The sequence below is a fragment of the Alexandromys fortis genome, unplaced genomic scaffold (genome assembly GCF_014885135.2).
Source record: "Alexandromys fortis isolate MF-2015 unplaced genomic scaffold, M_Fortis_MF-2015_v1.1 scaffold_202, whole genome shotgun sequence".
NCBI classification, from domain to species: Eukaryota; Metazoa; Chordata; class Mammalia; order Rodentia; family Cricetidae; genus Alexandromys; species Alexandromys fortis.
In genome coordinates this window covers 1,778,356-1,803,480 of record NW_026068077.1, presented here as the reverse complement: position 1 = coordinate 1,803,480, position 25,125 = coordinate 1,778,356, and the positions used below count along the sequence as shown (strand labels likewise).

Genomic DNA, 25,125 nt, shown 5'->3' with positions numbered 1-25,125 from the left:
TATCCGGTGATGAGTTTGCATGTCAGTCCAGGAGATAATGGGCCATTTTGTAGGGAGATCAGGGATTTGAGAAGTCGTTGACTTCAAGGTACTGGTTAGCTCATCCCAGCCTCTGGACACTGTCTATTTCTTGAAAAGTGGTGACGGGTAATTCTTGAAGGAGATATATAAAACTGGTCAATGTATAAAAAAGTAAGGGTAGAAGAAGTGACATGTATAAAGAAGAGACAGATAAAAAGAGAACACAAATAAGGAACAGTAAGAAGAAATTAAAGAGGACGATCTGCATACAGACATTTAAGGCGACAGCTTTCTATGGTCATAAAGATCTCTAGTGCTCATTGGGAGGAAAGTAAAAACCAAATATAAGCAGTATGGCTTTCCATGCAGCTAGCACAGGCAACACAATTCCTGACCCCTTACCTGAAGCCTACATTTTCCTCTGGAGGGTGAGGAACACTCCAACCAATGCGAGGAGAAGCTAAGCGTTAAAGGAGGTGACTTCGCAAAACACTTGCCATTGCAAGTTCCCACTGAGGTGGTAGCCAAGTCTGAATACCCTCCTCTTCAAGGAAAATAAAAATAAAGGTATGACCAATGCTTGCTGATGTCCATGGCGTGTATGTGCTGCTATTGTTGCATTGACCATCAATGTGTTGGGTCCTGAACGTTTCCTGGGTACGAAGGACAGAAGGCCATCATGGTGTCCCAGGTTAGAATAATTTCCATCTCCCGTCACATCACATCTTTCCTGGCGATGTTGAGGAGTTTGATTTTTCCTGTGTTTTAGAATGTTTTTACTTTTAACCAAAAGCAACGCCCTTTTACTGATATGTCCCTCCTATTTGGTTAAGGTTTATTTGAGCTTCTCTGCCGTGCTTGTTGCAGAATCTCTAACCAAGTCAGCAGAGAAGTGAGGAATGTCTTCTCCCTTATCCGTGTTCTCTAGAGATGCCAAGGTAGCACAGTTAATTCACTTAAGTGCCAGCCTTTCTATTAGACCCTTGTCAGTTACCATCATTGCATCCTGAACTGCAGTAACTTACGGGAATCAATTATAGGGTCTGAGGGCATAGCTCAGTGGGCGTACAAAATCTGGAGTTTATTTATTCATGTGTCCACTCCCAAAAATGAGATCAGATTTATACTGTACGGTCTTAAATAATTGTGCAGCCATTTATTTTTGGTAATCAAATATTACCTTTCATAAGATTCTTGTAGCAATCCAAATCACATATTTCAGAGAGAACAAACTCTTTTGATATTAATCTTTTGTTTCCTTTGGATTGAAATAGTAAAAACAATAATTATAATAAAATTAGGAGTTACGACTATATATTTTAGTTCCTACTATGTTCCATGGTGATGTTTTCCCTAGTTTCCTATAATTTTCATGACAGGCCAGAGAGCAGAAGCAGTCATTCTCATAGTGTTGGATGAGAATCTATACAATGTGAGATACCAAACAGTTTCTCCAAGTTGCCCGCCTTAGCAGGCAGCTCGGCACATTCTCACGAGTGGTGTTCAGAAAGGTAATGGTGGAAAGATGATAATAAATGCATTATGTTTATTTTCTTGAGACAGACTGAGCAGCCTGGGAACATTTGGTGCTCAGAGGGAGGAAGTGCTAAGAGGCGAAAACAAGTCTGAAAGGAAAGAAGGAGAGTTCAAAGACCAGTTTCCCTTGCTTCCCCGTGCCAGCTCTAACTGCGTGTGTTTGCTTTGCTTACATGATAGAATCCTCGAGCCAGGATTCAGGGAAGTCTGTTGGGAGGATGCATTAGTCAGGGTATATGAATGACTGCAACAACCAACCCCCAACTTCAGTAGCTTAACCCTCTAGAGGACTACTTCCCTCTGTAGTCCACGAACAGCGGGAGCCTTCTTCGCAGACTGTAGCCCTTGGGGGCTGGATTCATCCCCACTTTTGCTCTGGGATTCAGTAGGTATTAGTAATAGGCTGATCAAAGAGGAGGGAAGTTCGTTCATAGGAGGTGGCAGGGGAAGGCTAGGGGCAGTCTAGGAAAAGACACATAGTTCTTATTTTTGGATTTTATTGGCCAAAGCCATAGTCGGATGATCCCACTTGAATGCCAAGGAGGATGGGGTCCCTAGTAGTCAAAGAAATGGTATAGTGGTGAACAAAATCCTTCTTTTTACCACCCAGGGGTACACCAAAGACTGGAAAGTTTGGACACCACTGCTTTTGAGAAGATGCTAGCAGGTGCATGTGGCTGTATTGATGTGAAGTCGGCAGCCCAGTTGGGAAGGTTGTTTCTCCCGTCTCTGAGGAGGACACAGTAAGGTGCTTTGCAGCAGGACACAGAGGAAGTGGAATGCATTCACCATGGAGAGTCCAGCAGTAACTGCTGGCTATAGGATTATATGGAAACCTATGGTATTTCTGAGGCAGCATGGAAAAGTTGTAAGGGAACTATGAAGGAATGGGAAGGGAAGATCCGTGGCCTCAGTTTATGCTGCAGAACTTTGTTCATTTAAAAGATGCGTTTCTTATGAATAATACAGAGATTTTTCTGCTTGTGTACCATGGAGTGTTTGCAATTTTCTCTTTACGTGTCATAACATTTTTCATTTGTGAAACTGATTGTCGAAGTCTGTGCTCATGTCACATCCTGTGGGCTTCCTTTTATTTGGGATTGGTCCGTGGCGGGGTCCTGCACAGTGCCTCCGATTAGGCAGGATTGACCAGCCGGGAGAAGCGAGGCCTTTTAGGAGCAAGTGACAGCACGTTTGATCCAGTGCAGAGAATCCATTTCATCTCGTTATGCGTGGGCTGTGCATTGTTTTGGGCCCCCCTCCCCCCGAAGCTCGCGGTGTTTCTTGTCTTCGGTTTTCCTATTTGTAACCGCAGATTTCGCAGTTGCTTTTGTGTGTCACTTGCCTCCCGAAATTTGGCCCAACAGTTTGGAGTAGCTGAGTGAATTATCGAGGACAGATCAGCCGGAATGGGGCTGCTGTACGCTAGTAAAGCAGAAGGAACGACATAAGGTTAGGTGACTGATGTGTGAGTTTCTGAATTTGATTTGGTTTTACATGGAAAGGTTGAAGCAATGATCCATGTATTCTAATAAAAATCATCAGTACAAATCAAATAAAATCTGGCTTAGTGGCTATTTTCCCACTGTATCACTAACAGCTAGCCTGCTCTGTGGAGCGAGTTTGGCAGGCACTGGCTCCCCCACAACAGAATCTTCGAGTTACATTGCAATCTTTGCCGTGTTGGGCAGGCATCTTTCCTAATCAACCTTTTGCTAATCTCATCAGATAAATCATTATTCTCCACTGACAGCCCAGACTTCTCTGGCCACCTCTCTGCTTCTTGTTTTCCCTCAAGACGCCTGGTTACTGTCATTCTTCGGGTCTCTGTCCATCTCTCCTTTCAAACCAATGACATTTCTACCATTCCTTAGGCGAGTTATGGCTCCCCCTCCACCGCTGCAGGCTGGCTTTGTGGCACATACGGTGGGGCAGTAACCTCTTTTCCACCAGTGTCTTGTTGGTGACCAGATAGGCCAAGACAGGAGACATCTGAGCTACGGACTTCCCAGCATGATATGTCTATTCCCTGATCCTTTGAGCATGTTAGGACTGAACCTAAGTACACCACTCGGTGCTTCTGGCTTTTTATGGTTGTAACAGTTATAACCAGAGCTGGAATAGGGTGAGCATGTGTTTGCATGTTTTTAGGTCCCTGAAAGTGGAAGTATAGGAAACAGTATGTATTTGGGGGACACCATGGGCTGTTTCTGTCACCTCAGTCCTGGGTGGCTGCAAATTGATGCCATCCGATTTTGTGTTTCAGAGATGACTCTATGTGGTACACTGGGCAGAACAGAGGTCATGAGTAGACATTGGTGACAGGGTTTGGGGCAGTAATGGCGATGTGAAAATGATTGTAGTCTGCTCACATTTAAGTCTGGAGCTTCTTTTGATCCCAATTTCATACTTTAAATGACTCCAGATGCATCATCTTAATTGAAGTGAACATAAAACCTTTTTAGAAATAACCAAAACATAAGGCAAAAGTATGATTACGTTATTGAGGTATAGTGTGAAATGCCTACATCAGATTTCTCTGACCAAGTTGATGAAAAACACAAACACGGGCATTGACTTAGACATGACCATTGGTATCACGAAACTAGAAGGATATTCAAATGGGTTGGTCCAGTGTACACACTGACTTTATACATGTACACATGCACAAAGATGCACACAGACACAAGCAAGGGGGATCTCTGTCGATGTCTGTCTGCCTGATATTTGGTTGGTAGGGCATTGTGGGAAAGCTGCTCCCAGCCTTGTGTAGCTCAAGCTGAAATCCATCAGTACTCTCCAAATTGTGGGCGAGCAAGGGCATTATCACAGGCGAAAGGGGCTGTTTCCACTTTGTATTGTTTGTAAGAAACTAACTTCCCCTGTCCCATCAAGTAATGGCAAAGTTCTACCACATGACAAATTTCCTGTCACTTTATTTTGATGGCCGAGCAGTGTAGCTCCTCATATTTGGTGTCTAACTCATTTGTTACACCTGCTCCTTAGAGTTAGGAAAATATTTTTCATTTTTTTAAAATTGAAAATAGTTTTTCTCATACAATACATTCTGATCCATTTCCCCTTCCTCATCTCCTCTTAGGTCCTCCCCACCTCCCCATACATCTGGCTCAACACCTTCTCTCTCTCTTTGGAAAACAAACAGGAAATCAAACAACCAAACCAGAATAAAACCAAACAATAGGAGAATCCGGAGAAACACAGACACAGACACACAGACACACACACACCACACACCGTTATACAAAATAAAACAAGATCAGAAACCATAATATATAAGCAAAAGACCAGTAAGGTTAAAAAATGTCCAACTATAGCATTACGCGGCCTAACAAAAAATTCCCACTGTGGACTGCCCTTAAGTGTAGTTAAGTGTAGCCAGTGAGAATATGGGATAATATTTTTCCTCTGTGAGTGGTTGTCAGTTAGAGCTCACTTCTGAGTTAGGGATGAGGGCTCGTGTCTACTTCCTTTCTCACCCCTGGGACTCCATGTGACTTGACCCTGCCCAGGACCTGTGCATCCTGCCACAGCCTCTGAATTTATACGTGTTTCAGTCCTGTTGTGTCTGCAAGGCACCGTTTCCTCGGTATCTTCCATCCCTACTGGCTTTTTTTTTTTTAAACCTCTTATTCTGTAGAGTTTCCTGAGTTCTGAGGGGAGGAATTTGATGAAGAAATCTCATTTAGGACTGAATCTACCAAAGTTTCTCATTCTCTGCGTATTGTCCAGTCAGTTGCGGATCTCTGTATGAGTTCCCATCTACGGTAATGGAAGCTTCTCTGATGAAGACTGCATAAGACACTAATTTATGGGTATAGTAGAACATTGTTAGGAGTCAGTTTACCACTTGAACAGAATAATAGTATTTGGTTTTATGCTAGATCCAGGGCCTTTCTGGTCTTGGGTTCTTGACCACCCAGGCACTGTCAGGTGTGGGTTCTGTCTCATGGAATGGGCCTTACATGCAATCAGATGTTGGTTTGTTGTTCCCACAACTTTGGTGTCTCTATGAAGCCAGTATATCACGTAGGCAGATCACTGCTGTAGATCAAAGGGTTTGTTGTCTCAGCCGTTGAAGACTAGGCACACAACTAAAACTATAAGACAATATAAATTTACAATATCAGTTTCTCCATCTAACACTAAAACTTTAGATATCTCTTGGTTTTATTTTTGCCAGCCTTTGAGAGCTGTGCTAGATTTTTCTCTGTGTCGTACCTGATGGTGCTTGTCTTTGCTGTGGGATGTGTTACTGTTGAAATAAGAGCGGCGGGGCTGCGTCCCCAACACCCTGGCCGCTTGGCTAGCTCATGCCCGAAATAACAACACACAAACTGTATTCATTTAAGAACTGCTTGGCCCATGAACTCTAGCTTTTTCAGGCTTATCTCTTACATATTGTTCTAACCCAAGTCTAGCCTCCGTCCATCATGGTGTCTCTTCTCCAGAGTGCAGAGATGTCGAGAGTCTCTGGGAGCAGAACAGAGTCTGACCTCACTTCCTCTTCCGCCCAGAATTCTATTCTGTTTACTCCTCCCATCTATGTTCCAGCCATGAGGCCAAGCAGCTGGTTTATTATAACTTAACCAATGAAATCAACAGATTGATATATGACACTCCCACATCATGTTACCTTGTGGCAGGTCATACATACTGCTGAGTGGAAATGGCGAAGCTGGGAGCAACAGCGTATAGGATGATGGCCTGGCGCCAGGGTGGAGGACTCAGCATGCCCTCATCTATTGGATTGATTTCCAAGTGGTTTGCTCAATCTTACCTTCATTTTGGCTGAATTCTCCCTCAGTTTATAGTGCCGATATGTTTAACATAGTCTTTTCCTTGTTCTCCTCTTCCTGACCTAGTTCACAAGGCAACTCTTCCTGACAGGGGTCTATCACTACCATATTAGTAAAAAACTGAAGGAATCTTTGAATTAATTCAAACAGAATTCAAATTTCTTTGAAGTTTTCCATTGGACTACAGACCAGAGATCTACTAGAATTCATTAGGAAGTCATTTTGGAATGAGAATCGTAAAAGAGACTGGAGGATGCTTTCATTTTTTACTTAGTCTATTTTCACTCTTTCGTGTTTTCAGTGAGCATGTAACCACACATTAGTTAGGATGGTCTTGAAGGATCTCTTCAGAGATGGTGGTGAGTGCGTGCAGCATGGAGAACGACTCATACAGTAAAATCTGTACAGCACCGTGGCCAGGCGACAGGCATTAGTTTATCACCTGAAAAGCAGGACGTCCTTGTAAATTAGTCTCAAGCAATACTTTATATAACTTAGACTGCATTGTAGTTAAAACCCTTTAACATAAGGTCCTTCGAGAATGGAGGGAGGACACGAAAAGATATTTTATTTTCATCTCAACCTTTGGTCTTTTATTGATTAATTGCCAGCTGAAGCCAGGTTAGCTGTAATTTTTAATGAGGATCATTAGAGTATTTTGGTGGTCAACTAAGAATGTGGGCATGACCAAATAGGTCTTACATTGTACAAGGGTTACTTTCTGGAAGAGTTGCTAAAACCGTCTTGAGACTGGTTAATGACTAATGGGGCCGTCAAAATCCAAAGAAATGCCTGAAAAGTTGTGTAATTTGGGGACTTAAACAAGGTACGGTGATGTTAAACTTTAAACTCTTCTGGATTTCGGCCTAGGCCAGGCAGTATCCTCGTGACTAGGTAAGTGTTCTGATAAACCGTGGATGTGGCACATGCTCATTTTCTATGTATTCGTAATTCTGTTGGCCACAGTTATATGTGATTAAGAGTTAGATTGTATTCAGGCAGCGTGCAGCACGGAGCCCATACAGGAAAGTGAAGGGAGGCCGTTTTTTGCGCCCCGGCATTGCAATCTCACAGTAGTAAAGCACTCCAGATTCATTGCGGAGAGGCTTAAATTACACGTGGAGGCAGCTCTACAAACACGGAAGCAGTTTGTTCACTTTCTTGCAGCTTCCCAGTGTGTATGTGTTTGATGCCGATTTACCTCTTTTTAATTGTAATGGAGATGAAGTTAGTGGTTGAGAACGGTAGGAACTGTGTGTTCTGCCTTGATCAAGGACTTAGATAATCTGCCTTGTTTGCTGATGGGTTCTGAGCCTTGAGACTTTTATAGGGCAGTATTAAAGCTCTGAGCCTTCTTATTTTGCCGATACCCAGAAGATTGCTTTAATGCGAGTAAAGGGCCTTTTTCCAATTACAAGGGAATAACTGTATTAAGTTCCTGTGTTATGTCAACCTGCTTTGATTTGATTACTGTGCAAGAAATGGATTTATCTGTCAGTGTTACTTAATTAAGCCTTCTCATTGATGTTTTGCAGAGTAATATAGTGTGGTTTGCACATTTGAGCCTAAATACAGAGAAAATTGTCCTAAAACTGAGACATGACCCCTGAAGAGAACATGCAGGATTGATTGTCTTTGGCAGGTGATAGGCTGTGGTGGTGCTCACAGGTAGAAGGATCAGATACGGAAAGGATGAAAGGGAAAACTCTGTGTGTGTGTGTGTGTGTGTATGTGTGTGCGTGTATGTATGTGCATGTGTATGTATTGTGTGTATGTGCATGTGTGTATGTGTGTGCGTATGTGTATGTACTGTGTGTATGTGCACGTGTATGCATGTGTGTATGGGTGTGCATGTATGTGTGTATCTGCATGCATATATATGTATGCATGTCTGTGTGTGTATGTGTGCATGTGTGTTTATATGCCTGTGTATGTATGCGTGCGCGCGTGCGTGTGTGTGAATATTTGATACATAAGTTGACTGACTCTTAGAAAGCTGGATTTCTGAATGTCGAGCAGTATTTTGTTTTGTTTCAGCAATATCAGAGAAGTAGCTGGAATAAGGAATGAGAAGAGATGAGAACACAAGAAGCAGGAGAAGCATGTTTTAAAAATTATTATTATTTTACAACAAAAGGGAAATAAAAGGCAAAAATAAGAACCAGAGTACAAATGTCTTTCAGAGATGCCAGCCACCACTGTGGTCATAGAAAGCAATTACAGCTCACTAACGTTTCAATTTCAGGAGCCCTCTTCTCAGAGCCTCCCTGATGGCGCTCCAGGGAGCTGAGGCGGTCGAGGCAAACAGGGACCAAGATAGAACTGATGTGTGTTTCAACTCTCTTCTCCCTGCACCCCTATTGGAATCCAATAAAGACATTATTGATCACATATCTGTGTTGGTACCATTGTTTTGGGGCCATGAATATTACATGCACAGTAGGTTATATGTTCAAGGCATTGGAGTTAGAATGTGTTCTGATAAGAAATGAAGCCCAGTTTTGAGTTTGTTCCTCTGTTGAACGTTTTATTTTCTGGACTGGTTACTTTGTGGTTCTCACGCTGCTTGAGGAACGTTCCATGACAGCTTCACCTTTAATTTGGATCTCCTGGCACTGAGTTTGGTGGTTGGCCTCAGCCTACACTTCAGACACCACGTGGGACTCTGGGCTATCATTGTCACCTGACTGAAGTGGTTAGTCTTCCATTGTGTTATTTTAGGGGGACTGGTTCTTAGGCTGAGAGGTTCTGTCACTGTCTGTATTCATGGCCTCTCTTGCTTCTGAGATCTCACTCAGGACTTCCCTTCAGAAGAAGTCACTACCACCTCAGGCATTTCCCAAGTTGCCCTGGAACACATCATAGCCTCATGGATCTCCACATTTCCCACTGATTAGTTCAACTAGAGGGTTCTCCAATTTTGATTATTAGGAACACCTCCAAATTTTAGGGATTGCTATATAGTAAAACTTGGAGATGACTTTTGATTGATTTCTCAATTTACCTGTTTACCGTGCATTTACAAAAGATTTCTGAGTCTGAAAACAAGTAACAGCACTGACATATTTTTACCATGGTAGCTATGGTCACTGCTGTTACCTGAATGTGTGAAAATTCTCGCCCTGGTTTATAATGTATATAGCAAAACGTATTTCATTTTGTATGTCTGCAATTGTTCCATACTAAATTTAGTAAAGGAGCTTATTATAGACTTGTGGAAAATAACATTGCTATTTCTTTATATATTTTAGAATAACATTTTTTGCAATGCTTAAAAGACATACTAACTGACATTAATAAAGGCTAAAAGCATTACAGTACCTCCCCTCCCAACAAGTTATTTTCTACTCTGTGTTCTCTACAGTATCTGCAGTTTACTTTCACACCCATACATGCACACTTACACACACACACACACACACACACACACACCATTTCAGTTTCGGATCTGGTATGGAAAGTTCTGAGCCATTAGTGGAAGCCCGGGACGCTTTCTCTTTCCTGATAGTGTCTTAGCACACCTGTAGGTGTGGAAAGCATCCCTGTCTTGTCCTCTGCCCAGTCAGCTCTACTAAGTGCCGGAGTTATTCCGCAATGCTTGCCCTTGCACACAGTTCCTGCCTGCTGAGGCATCAGCAGTCGTCAATGTCACGTGGACATGGGTTATCAGTATCAGGAGCTCCTCAGCGCTTCCCCTGTCGGCACTGGTCCTCAGGTTTGACATCCGATCACTCGGCTGAGAGCTCATATTGAGCTGGCTGCTGGTGAAAGTGTGCATGCCCTTAACGTGCTCTTTGCTGATGAAATATTTTGAACTCTGCATTCATCTGGCACTGACGGAGAGCATATGCCATCTCAGTTTGTGTGCAGGGCTCAGCCAAGGATTCTTCCTGGACTAGGGAATTAGCAGGAGCCACAGATGTACGTGTTCTTTGAGTCCCTACTCTGTGTGGAGGGTATTCCACAGTGCTGGTGGTGTAGAGCGGACTCAATGCCGTGTAGCTGCTGACTTGTCTCTGAAGAATTAGCTCTGAATGCTTTGGAATCTATGGACGTTTTCAGTGTAAATCAGTGCATTTCCTCCAGAGCCATCTCGGTGTTTAGTGGGTTCTAGGCTCGATGGAAAGAATCAATCCCCAGCTCCACGTCTAAAATATATCCGGTTAGTTCTCATACTTCTTTAGTTCAAATTAAGAATATGCCTACTTAATATTTGATCTGTGTTCTTTATATGGGTCTGTGGGGTTCTAGCATAATCTTTGACACCACTAAATTTATGTATCACATGCAGAAAGATGCTTTAGTGATAAGACATGAAAGGAATATTTTAAAGATAGCTGGAGCCACGGAACAAATCCAATGCCGCTTGAATGCTCACTTAGGGTAAAGCTTTCTAGTGCTTTGGAAAAGGAGTATTTGTGCATCCACATTATCTCGTGTTTCTTGGCCCTCCGGGTGACCATGCACACGTCTCTGGTCTTGTTTAGCAATACGAAGAACCATGAAAGTACGAGACTCAGAGTTCCAGGTTCCAGGTGGCTTGGAGAACTTCCTATTGGGAGGCCATGAACAAATGAGGCTCTGTCTATCAGCAGGGATTGGATGCTGAGAGTTTCTTCCGGTGTGTGTGTGGGGGGGGGGGCAGGGGTACTTCTCTTTGTGTTAAACAAGTGAAAATTAGCCCTTTACCATGAAGATATCTCCTTAAGCTTACAAATACCATCTTCCCTTTATCCCCCTTTGGGGGCAGGTCTTACTCTTCTCTTCTGCTTTCTTTGTTTAAGCGGCCATTACATTTTCTAAGTTAATACATGTTCTCAGGGCAGAAATGTCTCCTGTGCCCTGGGTTCCAGCTTTTGCTTTGATTTTTAGCTTTGGCTGGATGGAACTTTCATATCGTGTCGGCTCATTAGTATTTTAAAGAAGCCGTAAAAGAAAAAAAAAAGGCCTGTTATCCATCATTTTTAGTCTTCTGTGGGAGGGTTATCCAAATATACTAGCCTGCCCTATTTCCAAGAATGGAAATCGAACTCGCTCATTTTGTGGTTCACTAAAATGAGTTCAGAGAGGCCGGCGACTTATTTGGACTACCATGATGGGCACAGCAGAACCCCTGTTCAAATCTAAGGCTGCTCTCCAACTCCCAGCATAGAGTTTCAAGGTTTGCCCAGTTTCCAGGGTAGTTTCAGCTTCATGGTCCACAAAGTAGAGATGCCAGTGAGCAAACCCCGAAGAGCAGTGAGTGGTTGGGAAGCCGTGGAGAATTAGCATCCCGCCAGTGGATCCTCCCTCTCAGGGTCCACTCGTGTCTGAGCTCTGCCCAGTTGCCTTTTGCAGTTTGGCAGTGAAGGGTCAGACATTTTAGAATGACTTCACAGAGAGGACCCCGTGAGCTGAGAGCTTCTCAACGGCTTGTTGATTCTCAGAGCAGCCCACACATCTGTGAAAGTTGCCAAGACTATCCTAGTTTGGATGGTTATCAGAAAGAAACCTCAGGCAACTGAGCTCATTTCAGGCTTTGAAAGTATAGTTTCTTTCATCACTGGTATTTTTGTATCATTCCTTCCGCCGATGGCCTTGTGATCCCTTCCCATGCCCACGGGGAAGAGGTGGCTGGTCATTTGTACACATGGAGTAGCAGGAGTTGGTTCTTGAGTTGCCTTTATCACAGCCATCTTTTTTTTTTTTTTTGTTACCTGGGTCTTTCTCTGTTGTTTTGTTTCATAATTGAGATGTAGACACTTTCTTATACCAGAAATACTATTTTTTCTCTTCCCTTTGTGCTTGTTTGATTCAGTAAAAAACTAAAGAACCTCCCGTCTGCTGTATACCATACAAGGTATTGAGAGACAGTTAAGCATGTTTCTTTGCTATAAGATATATTACATATATATTCATCACAGCTTGGGGTGGAGTGTGCATATATCCTTAGGGTTATTTGTAGCAGAAATGTCTGTTTAATGAACTATAGTATTGAGCCAGCCTCAGTGACTCCACAAGTGTGATTTTTTTTTTTTGTAGGTAAAATGAATTGCTTCTTTCTATTCTGACTTCTGTTGGGAAAACTTGAATTTTCCATTAAAAAGCAAGTGTTAATTTTGTTTCCCCTGAATCATTTTTATCTTCTATCCAGATAACTGCATTAAATTTTCGTTTCATTTTTGCCAATATAATAGCTTCTAAAGTTTCTGTGTACCTCAAACAAATATCTAGCCCATCATAGCATCTCTTTTGATGGAATTATTAGCTATCTTTTATGCTATTGCCTTGTGATCCATTCAAATGTCTAATTTATTTAATTTTGTATATCTATCTTTAATGCCTTATGGATACAGTAGTGGGCAGAAATGTGCTTTATATATATTTGTTCCATCTCAGGGGCAAGAAGGGACGTCCTAGCTGGGTGTAGGATTGAGAAGCTCATACCACTGAGGTGTTTGCGGGATGCACTCCCTGAATTATGGTCCCACGTGACCTGGGCCTTTGTCTTACTCTGCTGTGTACTAACACTTCGGGTGCCTTGCTAGCCCCTCTGGGCCTCACTTTTCCCATACATCAAGTTGGCATGTTATTAGGACAGAAATGTCCAGCAAACGGCTGGTCACCCTTTAGCTTCATTTCCTATGAGAGGGAAGGAAGAGTCAGGCAAGTTCACCCCATGGCGTACAGGGCACATGTGGCCAGAGATTGCTGTAAAGTTTGCACAAAAACTTACTTTAAAGTATTGAGGTTTTCGACAGGCATAGTGGTGCACACCTTTAATCCCAGCACTTGGGGAGGCAGAGGCAGGCGGACCTCTGTGAGTCCGAGGCCAGCCTGGGCTACTTATAGAGTTTTCTGGACAGTCAAGGCTACATAGTGGAGCCCTGTTTAAAAAACAAAAACAAAAACAAAAAAACCCAATTTTTTTTTGGCATTGTTTTAAATTCAATTCTGTGGGTCTCAAGCATGGACTTTGTAGATGCCAGTGATTGTGCCGTTTTCGTTGTCAAAAGGTTTTATACCCCTTCTAGGCACAAAGTAATAGGAACAAATTTAAGGCTGTGCAGCGTCCGGCACAGAATGAATGGTGGTCCGGCGTAGGCTGTGTGCAGGTTTCACACAACGTGAGTCTAGCAAGTACCATTAGGATGCTGTGAGACAGGAGCATGGCGTAAATGTGGAGTCAGAGCTTTTACTTTTTCTGAAGGGTTATTCGCTTGTGCTTAAGAAATATTTGTGTGTGCGCATGCGTGTGTATGTTTGCGCATGTGCATGCTCGCGTGCGTGCATGCTTGCGTTCATGCTTGTGTGCACGCTCATACACATGCGTACATAGGTATGAGGAAGTCAAAGGGATGTCAGATACCCTGGAGCTGGAGTTTCAGACATTTGTGAGCTTCCAGATATATATTCAGGTAGTCCTCTGCAAAAACAGTAATTGTTAACCACAAGCTAACTTCCATTATCCGGATAACCAATGTACTCGGTGAGGTAGGCTACTGTCTGGGGTGTGGGTGCCATTTGTCTTCTGTCTGTAATAGCATAGTCTCCTGCTTCTCACACTCTGCGATGTGAGTGAAAATTACCCGGGACCTGGCGATAAACACTGTTGCCTTTGCCTCACTGGTGAGGTCCATCTCCGCGTTTGAGATGCACCCTAAGAAGCTGGCTTTGACATGATCATGCCAAGGAATTCAGGCGGCGAATGGACTTGGAGATGGGATGCCTTGGCCTGGTTACTGAGGTAAAACGCTCACGTAACTATCAGGTCTGATGAAGCTTAGGACAGAGAAGATGTCAACAGATGGCTAAAAAGTAACATGTTTACCTGCTTATGAATTGCCACAACGGACTTTCTTTTTGCATTACATAAATGCATACCCATTTATATAGATTTTTTTTCCAAGATAAAATACAATTAGAATTCATTGGGTGGTCCTATTTATTGAGTTGGGGGAGAGCTGGTGATTTGTCCTCATCCTCTAGATCTCGTCAGGGAAGATCCTGTTCAAAAGAGAGCAATAAAAGAGAGGAAATAGAAAGGAAGGCCGAGCAGCGTGAGGTCAGGAAATGAGAAAGATGGAAACGGGAAAGGATGGGAAAAGAGCAGTCGGATCTGATTGGGTGGGAATCTCTTTGTGAAGGAACCCAGCCAGTATTTAACCTGTTTTGAAAAAGCTCGACTTCCAGCATTTTTAATTAGCAGCTTGCTTGCTTTTGAAATTGCCCAGTTGGGAATACTCGAGTTTTGATGTGTTTTATCCGCCTGCTAATTAGCCGGGGCCGGGTTGACCATCATTTTCCCCTTTTATGTGGTGGACAGAAGATATGCATAAATGTCTCCTGAAACAGTCCCGCTCAAGTCTGGGTTCAAATCCATAGCCGCAGTGTATCGGGAGAAGAATTCTTGTTAAGTCATAAATTAAATTTCAACGCATCTTTTCTCGAACTTCTTTTCTTTTCTTGCTGGCCTGGGGTGACTGTGTCTCAGGCATGGTCCATACTTGGGGCAGGAACATTCTTGATTGAAGGGACTGTTCCGTGCCTTTATAGAATGTTTAGCAATGTTCCTGACCTATTTCCTAACCTGTGATAGCCAAAATTGCCTATGGAACTTGCCATTGTCTTTTGGTGGCAAAATTGTCCCCAATGGAGAGTCCCTGGCAGAGCCATATGGTCCATTTTGTCCTTGTCTATCTTAGATGTTTAACTCCCCCCCCTTTTTGGTAATTGAAAGTAGACAAGTCTGAGCAATATGAAGTATATGGCAGACAGAGAAAATTAAATCTACCCCTTTCTTGCCTTTTGGGTGTAATTTTAGGGCAGGATCGCCCATCAATCCAAGTTGGCTGTTTCAGGTTAAAAAATAAAAGTCAGGTTGTACTAAATGTTTGAAAACCTGCAATGATTGAGAGCTTTTATTTTTAAATCCCCCCCCCTGAAAATGTTTGTGTTTTATTTAAAAATTAAGAGAACCATGCAGGATACAAACTCACTCGTGTGAAAATCCCTGAGGGTTGTAAATTTCTTCCGTGCACTACAGCTCAGTGTGTACACTATAGGGCAGCATCCTGGGTCGTTAAACAACAGGTTTTAGGAAAGTTTTACACCTTTTCTTTAGGCTTGATGTAGTCTCCTGAGCCTTCTTTCTATGCCTTCAGCTTGCAGTGCACTGAGTCTAACGGGACATCTGCTTGTCATTCCTTGTCTTCTGGAGTGCCAACCAAGAGGACCTGTGGTTAAGAAAGAGAAAGAGGGAGGAGGAGCAGGGATGGGGAATGGGGCGGGGGGGAAGATGGGGCCAGGAAACAAGGGACACTGAGATGGAGGGTGGCGAAGATTCAAGCTTATTAGCAGTAAGTTAGTTATTGCTATCTCTCCTCTTAAGATATCCTGTAACACCATGTACTCCTCTGTATCCAAAAATAAGCCAATTAATTATACTGTGATTGCTTCTGCTGATAATAAGCTAGCAGTAATAAAAGGAATGACAGTAGGCCAATAAGAGAATAAACAGTATCAGGGAGATGTTTGAAGAGTCGGTATATGGGATTAGAGTTTCGCACCCTCCTCCGATTCTGTCAGGGGATGTTTGTGATGGCCGTCTGTTATCTACCGGGATCAAAAAATCTACACAACAAGGAAACTTTTCATGTTTTTAATGGGCCTTTCATCAAAATTCTCAAAGCCATCCTCAAATATAGGTTGATCCTTAGAACTTCCTGGCTCTGCTGTCCTCAGGAGTTCGCTCACAACAGCCGTGAAGGAACGTTCCTTACTCTAGTCAGCAATAGAACTGTGCAGGGAGAGAGTTCAGTGCATCCTACCTCCCTGGTCACTGACTGGGTCTCTTCAAGCTTGACTTATCAAAATCAAATACTGCCTTATAATCTAATATCAGCTTTAATTTCTACATATCAAATACCAGGATGCGAATTTACTCTGCGGTAGACCATCAGTCATCAACGACCATTTGGGAAGCAAAAATTAGTTTTGAAAGATTATAAAGAAAACAGGAATCAAAGTTAGGTGGATAGGAAAAGGAGGACAAATGGATTTAGAAAGAGTGGGGGGCAGGGTGGATATGATCAAATGCCTTACATCAAGCTCTCAAAGCAGTGATGATAATGGTGATGACGATGATGGTGGTGATGATGCTGGTAGTGATGGTGATGGTGGTGGTGGTGATGATTATGGTGATGGTGGTGATAGTGATGGTGGTGTTGGTGGTGATGATGATGATGGTGGTAATTGTGGTGATAATGATGATGATATTGATGATGCTGGTGGTGGTGATGATGCTGGTTGTGGTGATAGTGATGATGATATTGATGATGATGACGCTGGTGATGATAGTGATGATGATGCTGGTGGTGATATTGATGGTGATGCTGGTGGTGATAATGATGACATATTGATGATGGTGATAACTGTAATGCTGATAATGAAAGTTGAGTCTATATGGACCATCCTGGGATTTTTTGTTTATTTATTTTCTTAGAAACAGAGGTGTCTCCACAAACTTTAAAAAGCCCCTCTATCTGTGTGCCGTGCTAGTTGGAGGGAACGACTGAGGCCTTCCATTAGTAGTTTGGGTTGCATGTCTGTTGTTTGCTGTAATAAACTGGGCTAGAGAACAGTCAGAATCTAGCCAGATTCTGGCAGTGGAGTTGAAAGTGTCAGTGTGGGCATTTACTTCAGCTTAACTTTCCCTTTGGATTAAAATTGTGTTCATGTACTTTGAAGTTTGTTTTGTTCAAAAGATTTTAATAAAACTTTAAGTGCCAATTCCTATCTCTCACAACGGAGGCTATCGAAAGCTGTGGAGGATAGAACTAATTTTTATGTGCATACCTCTGGTTCCTGAGGGTCCAGTTCACGTCTGCTGTGAATTTAAATTAGTTAATTTAAGTAGATGGGTCAGAACCCACTGTCATCGTGGTAACCCTGTGCCTGGTTCTTAATTAAAGGCAACAGGAGATTAATTTGAAACACTAATTTAAAAGTGCATATACAAAAAGAAAGAATTATTACAAGAAAGCCTAAAGAATTTCTCTCTTGTCCCTAGATGTAGAAGACAGAAGTAGCTCAGGGTCCTGGGGGAATGGAGGCCATCCAAGCCCGTCCAGGGTAAGTATATGTAATCTTTTTTTTTCCCCAGCAAGCAGACATGGCATATATGTAAATTGACTAAGCTTCTCACATGCATCAGGTATGCACACACACAAGGGTACATACACACACACACACACACACACAAACACACATCTGCACAGATCTGTATAATCAGTTTAACGAGGGCAGCCTTCTGGGATTCTTTGATTTTATTGGTTACCACACCTGAGTTTACACCTGCTGAATTGATGCTGACCTGAAGAGAAACCGTTTATCAAACACACAGTTTTACCTTTGCCAGCGGTGGTCAAGTGCGATAGAAAGTCATTTGTTGCACTCAGACCAAGCTGAAATAAATCCTAATTTATTCATCATGTGTAGGTATGACTAGACTCCTGAATAACACTTCATGGGAGTCTAACCTATTAGTATGATTTGCATAGCAAGTGTGCATTCGTTTTGTTTTGGGGCCATGTTACTGTTCCACCAGGCAGGCCATTGCATATGATGTCTTTAGTAATTTTTTTTTAAGTGCCTCTAATCCCACAGCAGGTTTGATTACACACATACAGTGTGCCCAGTTAGAAGTCGACTTAGTGCAGTAGGATGGACATTCGTCCTTCCTGCCTCTCTAGATGGGGCATTCTCCTGGGAGGGGACATCTTACTGTACACGCCCCCCATCATTCTGCCTTGGGGGAGGTCTCTGCTTTGTCTCTGGAGACAGAGGTGGCCCATCAAGCTGCACAAGAGGCTATTTTAGCCAGTTGTACTTAACACTTTGCACCTGTCCTTGGCACCGTGAGCCTCACGCTGGTCTGCAGGGTGCAGCAGGATCTCTAAGCCTACGAGGAACTCGGCTGAGCCTCGGAGCAGCTGTCGAGCTTGACATCCTAATGCATTATATGGATGGGTGGAGGAAATCTTTCCTCCTCCTCCTCATGTTACAGTCTGCACTTGCACAAATAAATCCATCCCTTGACAGCCAGTGGGGATGACAGAACGTCCTCTATTGTTCTGTTCGCTTGGGCTTGCTTAGTTTCTCTTTATACACACTTGTGTGTGGTTCAGTACAAAACTCTAAATATTGAGCTAGATTCTCATAGTAAAATACATTATTAATTTTATATTAGCTTCTTACTATTAATTTCCTACCAGTAGCTCACTTTTAAAACTTAAACTGCCTCATAGTGTGTATGTAGTCTAATTGACAATCTACTTTCTACTGAATTTTGGCAAGCAAAGCCCATTTAGAATCTTCCTGATTTACTTTCAAACTTAGTTTCCAGAAACTGCAAATTTTGTTGAATAAGCAAGTCTGTGAAATGAGTCAGTGAGCAAAGGTACCTACCGCTAAGCTTATCAGCTCCATCCTCAGGACCTACACGACAGAGAGAGAAATGACTCCAAGCTGTCCTTTGTCCTGCATATGCTGCAGCACGCGCGTGTGTGTGTGTGTGTGTGTGTGTGTGTGTGTGTGTGTGACACTCCACCCACCACACACTCAAAGTAAATAAGTATAATTTGAAAAGAAACACAAGAAATGCATTGGTAGGACTTGGGAAATAGGTCAGTCAGCAAAGTGCTTGCTCACAGTCATAAGACCTAGGGTTTGATTCCTATAATGCATTGGTAAGAAAAAAAAAATCCAGGGGTGGTATTGTGCACTTAAAATCCCAGCACCTGGGGCTTACTGACAAGTTAGTCTACCCTAATCTGGGCATTTTATGCCTAAATTTGCCTTCTGGCATCCACACACAGGTACCACACACACAAATGAATCCATACTCCCACATGAATACAAACACACACACATGACACACACGCACACACATGAATATGTAAATGCATACAAGACACATATTGCTGAATGATTTGAATCTCCATCTTATCGTTTAAGTTTCCAAGTCCAGGGGTTTCCCTGGCTGTAGAGTCACGCTAGGTGACCTCGCTGTGTCCTTTTTCCTCCCATTACTCACTGCCGGTCCTAGCTTCTATGCACAGTACTATACTGACAATTAAGTTCCATCATGTAGTTTAAGTTTGTAGTGCACTCTCTAGGATGAGGGCATTTCATAAATAATAATGAGCGTTGTACAATGCCTGGGTGGGTCCTTAGTGGAAGACGTCTAGGAACAAATTAACACTCTAGCAGGATTAGAGTCTAGCGTCATCCTGGTTAATTTTTTGTAAATGAAGAAAGGTGAGGGAGAGCGCAGTCGCTCGTCCCGAGGGCCTCGGGCCTTCCACACTGAAGCGATGTGACTTTTTGTTGTTCTTACAGCATCCATCTTTCATGTGTGGGCAGATTCTGCCCTTTGGCTAACATACCAAACTGATACCTCTGAGTAAATTTGACTTAGACTTTATGGACAGTTCAGCCAGCTGAGCAGACACTCCCCCACCCCCCTTTCTGGTCACTTGATGCTCTTTAATAGGCCGAGATTTAAATCAAATAACACAGTAGATTTTAACTCTTTCTTAGACGTTATTGAATTACTCCATGGAATTTAAGTGGTTGGGAAGATTACAAACAAGGTATTAATTTTTAAATTTTCAACATAAGGAGAACATTTCTTCAAAAATGTTTACCCTTAAAATTGTTTTGGTGTGGTGTGTTTTGTTTACCTGCATAAACACTGATTTAAGCTGAAGCTTTAACCTTTATGTATAACTGGGCATGAGTGTGTCTATGAAGATAGGTAAGGACGTATACACGTCACTACTCAGCTCTAGAGGTCAGAGGACAGCATTGTAGGGTGGTGTTTTTGGTTCTTCCACTTTTCCACGGATTTTGCAGGTTGAACTCAGGTCTTCGGGTGAGTAGAGTGAGCACCTTTGCCTTCTGAGCTGGCACACAGGCCTGGTCCTGAAGCTTTGATGTTCATCCTAGTGCGGGTTTGTTACCCTTCACAGGCTTGCGTGTTCATTACTAATATAAGGAGCGTTCCATTTTACAGCTGCAACAGCAGCTAAAATAAAACACCGAAACGTTAATATCGCAAGCTGAGTGCTGCTCAGACCCCCCCTACCTTGCTTTTCTAAGAGGCAAATCATTGCAGACTCTGAATCATTTCCCTTCCTTGAACATAGGTTTTGAGAAGGAATAACTTTTGTTATATGCAGTTTACTTCATGACCGTATGCTGTTTGACATGTATTATTTAATTTAATCATGTCAATAATTCCATGAAGTTGGTAGGATTATCATTATATTAAGATTTCGCAGCTATGACTTTGGGAAACCTTTGAATTCTTTCGCCTACTGTTGATATGAAGGTGCGAGCTCTTACAGTGAGATTTCATGGGGCAAGTAATAACCGACTCCAGTCTCTTTTCCTAGGAAAGGTTTCATTATTGAGGTGTGTTTATAAGTTGTGTCCCATGACGAGACTTACTCTGTTATCTTATTTACAGAACTATGGAGATGGGACTCCCTATGACCACATGACCAGCAGGGATCTTGGGTCACATGACAATCTCTCTCCACCTTTTGTCAATTCCAGAATACAAAGTAAGAAAAGTTTTATTTTATCATGTATTTTTGGAAAGCTCATGTTTGGCCAAGGAATGGGAAATGTGCCTCAGACAGACATTCAGTTTGAAGAGTCGGGTCAGTCAGTTCGTTTACTATAGTGCTCTTAAATAATAGAAATAGCATTCATAATTAGAAAATAAAATGACTATGAATGTTGGCGAAAAGATCGAGAAGCACTAAGTTTTTCAGACATGAAATTGAAGATTTTCAGCGATACAGGATCCATGTAGACGTTTGTCTTCCTTAGACATAAAGTGTCGCTATCAGTAGTTTTCTCAGTACATACTAAAGAAGTCGAAGTGACAAATATTTGTAATAAAATATTTGGCTTCATGATTGACAAAGACGTGTGTAGTCATAGTAACCCCTTCAAGTTGAGTTGTATGGTCTGGTTGAGGTTTTGTCATGCTGTGGACTTTGTGCTGACTGTCTAGGTGAGCGGTTCTCAACCTGTGGGTTGTGACCCCTTTGGGGGTCGCATAATACATATCCTGCATATCAGATATTTACACTATGATTCATAACAGTAGCAAAATTACCATTATTAAGTAGCAATGGAAATAATTTTGCAGTTGGGGGGGTCACAACCACATGAGGAACTGTATTAAAGGGTCGCAGCACTGGGAAGGTTGAGAACCACTGCCCTAGATAGACCTCATTCTATATCACTTTACAGAAGCTGATTGCATTCTGAGTCTGTCTGCAGATTTCCATTGTGCCCTGCCTTCTGGCTGTGTTAGCGTGTTTCTCTGCTTCTGGCTACTCAGTTGGGATGTTTGTCTAGCAGCAGTAAACCTGAGCAATGGGAAGATAATTCATAATGACTTAAGCGGTCCCAGTAGCTGGCTACTTCAGTTTTGATGAAAGATAATGATCTTTGTTCTAGTAAATGTGAATTCTTTACAATATTAGGAACTCTTTCAGATGGGCCAAATTCTATCATAAATCTTTTGATAAATGAAGTTCAATTTCATGATATAAGCTGTTGGACCAATCTCCAAGGAAAATACTGATCAATAATTATATTGTACGGAAACTGTAATTGCAAATGCTTTTTAAGAGTGTCCTGATTTCACACCTTAAAACTTTGCCAGTTCCTTAAGATGTCGAAGGTCCTTTAATCTCAGTCTTTTTTTTTTTTAAATTGCCATCAAATCAGGTATTTAACAGAAAGTTGTCTTTAGTGGGTAACATCAAGTTTATGCCTTTGAATGTGTTCCCTGAGTACCATGAGATGCTATTTGATCTAGGTTCTTGGTTTTGGTAGTTTTTTTTTCCCCACCCTTCAAAATGATAAACCTCATAGTGAGGTTTTAATTGTTAACTTTTAGCAGGAGTCCCAGGTTCTTCTCAGTTATTGGTGAAAAATGCATCAGGCCTCAGCTAACTCGAGATATATGGAAACAGGCGACAGGCTGTTTGTCAGCTTAGATTTTATTGGGCAAGTTTAGACTCTTTGGTGCCCATAGCCAGGATTTGAATACTTGGCTTTTTGCTTCTCTGTTCATTTTTACCTAACTGTGTAAGATGAAGTCAACTATAAAGTTATAAAGGTGACCTAAGAACTAATGTGAAAAGACTATAGAAACTTCATTTGGAAAAGTCTAAAATTAGTCTCTGATGAGCTAAAATGGTACCTCAAATATGTAAGCCACTGGTGTTTAGAAGTTTGGTGTGTATGTGAACAAGGTGAAAGAGCAGTGAGGGGTTAATGTTTCAGAACAAGGCGAAGCATACAACTGTGTCAAACAGCCGCTGTTCTGTGTTTCTTCGTGGACAGCTGCTTCACGAACTAGTTTTTTATCCAAATTATTTAAATATAAGTGGGCTGACACTCCAGACGTGGTTCTTTCTGCGTGGTCGTTGTTTAAGTTCAAACCCCATGTCACCTTCTCTCTTTCACCCGTCTGCCTTCCTTTCCTTAACCTCTTAGTCATGAAGGCTAAGACAGAGTCCCGCATTGTGATGAGAAAGGCTGCTGGGTGGGCGAGTCTCCTGCCCACTGTTCCCCGAGTAAAGGCTTCTCTGTTAGATAAGCTGTCTGGCCTGAAACATGGCTCTTTATTGTTTACAAACCACGACATTTTCCACCTCAAGCAGATTTTTGCACAGAAAAGAATTGTGCTTGGGCTAAATGGTTTATCTGACATTAACGGGCCAGTGTCAGACTCGGGTCAAAGAAGTCACCCTGAGAGCGAGAGGTCACTGTGCAGTGTGCTGAGAGACACAAAGAGAGAAAAAGTCTTTGAAACAAGTCTGGGATGCCTAACATTTTTAGTCTGGAGAAGAATTAGAAGGTATTTCTAAAGAGCTAAGGATGCTGGTGCCTTGAACACTCTTCACTTCCTCTCATTTCTCGCATCCTGATTGGCTTGCCCATCCCACGGCTTGACTCTGGGAGGAGAAGTCGTCTTTGAGTTTGCCCAGGGTGCTGAAATGGCCCTGTAAGATGAACCCACTTGGGTGTTATGCTTTTTTACTTTGGTTATTTTAATCATAAACAGGACATGATTTTCAGAAGGTTAAAGACAAGCAGTTTGCAAACAGAGATGAAGGAAGGACCCCGGGCAGTTCAGCAGTTTAACCCTTAAACTGCGACCATGGAATCTGGAATGTTGGTTCTGTTTTACTTATATTCGAATGCCGTCACCTTGTGAACATTTGCCCTCACACCCAAAGAGGCTCTCGGCATCTACTAAAAGCCTTGGCAGTGGTCTGCTCTAGAATCTTTAACTGGTTTTCATTAAAACTACAAAAGATTTCCTTATATTTCAAAGACTTCATTCTGCCATGTCACATTAGGGTAAAAGCTATAGCATCGGAAATAAATCAGCCACTTTACTGGAGCAGATTCTCTATTGTCAAATCAATCAAGTCTGTGACTGAATTAGGCGTCTGCTACAGAAGTAAGTGACACTAATTTTACGGGAAAGAGTTATTAACTGCAGATGACCTGATTTTTTTCTTTTTTGGTAAACTGTTTACTTATGAAGTTTTATTATTTCAAAGAAAGGAGAGATCACTGCATCCCCATTCCTTTTCTGAGTGCATTATTATGCTCCCTTTTTTTTTCTTACGGCAATATGCTACTTTAGTGACGTGACATGCTTGCTCATAAACTTCTTTATCACAAAGTCTTTTTTTGATAAATGTCACAATTTTGGTAAAATAAAATTTCTATGTGGTACCAAAATAGGACAACTCAGTCCATTTTGTGTCATAATCTCAAAGCTGTGGCCGAATGAGATATAACTGAGAAGAATAATAAAAGTGACCGTATCATTTTTCTTTATAAATAAAATTTGTTATTCTGAAAGTGGTCCCCTGTCTCATGATTGTGAAGTCCCTAATGTAGATGAGGTGTTTGTCTATGCATGGGTGCGCCTGTTATGTCATGAGAACCAATGGCCCTCCTTGGCTACAGGTTATCTTTAGGAGAGACCTGTTGTCAGTTTGTGGTTGTCATACACACATTGTTATTAAATTATGTCATGTAAACCTGCAAAGGACATATAACTAGTCAAAAAGCAAGCTTCTGCTAAAAAGTGACTAGGAATGCCTATTTCGTTTTGTTTGCCTTGGGGCAGGCTAAGAGGGATTGGCAGACTTTAGTACATTGGTCGGTTATTAGCCTCCTCTCCGTGAACTAACTTACTGCCTTTCTTGGGGACATAGCAGCCAACTTGCCTTAGATATGAGCCAGCGCACTGATTTGTATATAGGAGAGACACGTCATGCCTGGTTCCTGTGGTTATTAATGATATTAACATACTTTTCATCTGTTGAAATGTGCTCACGGCATTGTTAAAGCTGCTTAATTAGACCTTCACAGGTGGTCATCTGGGTAGCTTTTGGAACATGCTAGCAGGACAGGGGGCCATAATTTTGATACCCATTGTCTGTAAGAGCATTGTCTATATGATCTAGAACTGTTTGAAACTCCTGGCATGGAGTGTTTTCAAAGAATATAGGTTTTTTTTTTTTTCAGAAGTATTCTTTCTGTAAAATTTTGTTCCTGTCTATCTATATTAAAACAATGAACTTTGTTTTACCAAGCATCAACGTTTTACGAGTAATTGTCTTACTTTTTTATTTTTCTATAATGGTTGATGGGATAT

The 25,125-nt window shown here is 42.1% G+C and overlaps 1 protein-coding gene across 12 annotated transcripts in view; it reads left to right on the top strand.

Annotated features, from left to right (window-relative positions):
* Tcf4 (transcription factor 4) overlaps positions 1–25,125 on the top strand; it is a 342,727-nt gene that overhangs the window by 102,407 nt on the left and 215,195 nt on the right. For all 12 annotated transcript variants that reach the window (XM_050121710.1, XM_050121718.1, XM_050121709.1 and 9 more), the window contains 2 exons: positions 17,425–17,486; positions 20,887–20,983. In XM_050121710.1, the coding sequence (XP_049977667.1) occupies positions 17,425–17,486; positions 20,887–20,983 (159 nt within the window). The remainder of the gene's footprint in view (positions 1–17,424; positions 17,487–20,886; positions 20,984–25,125) is intronic.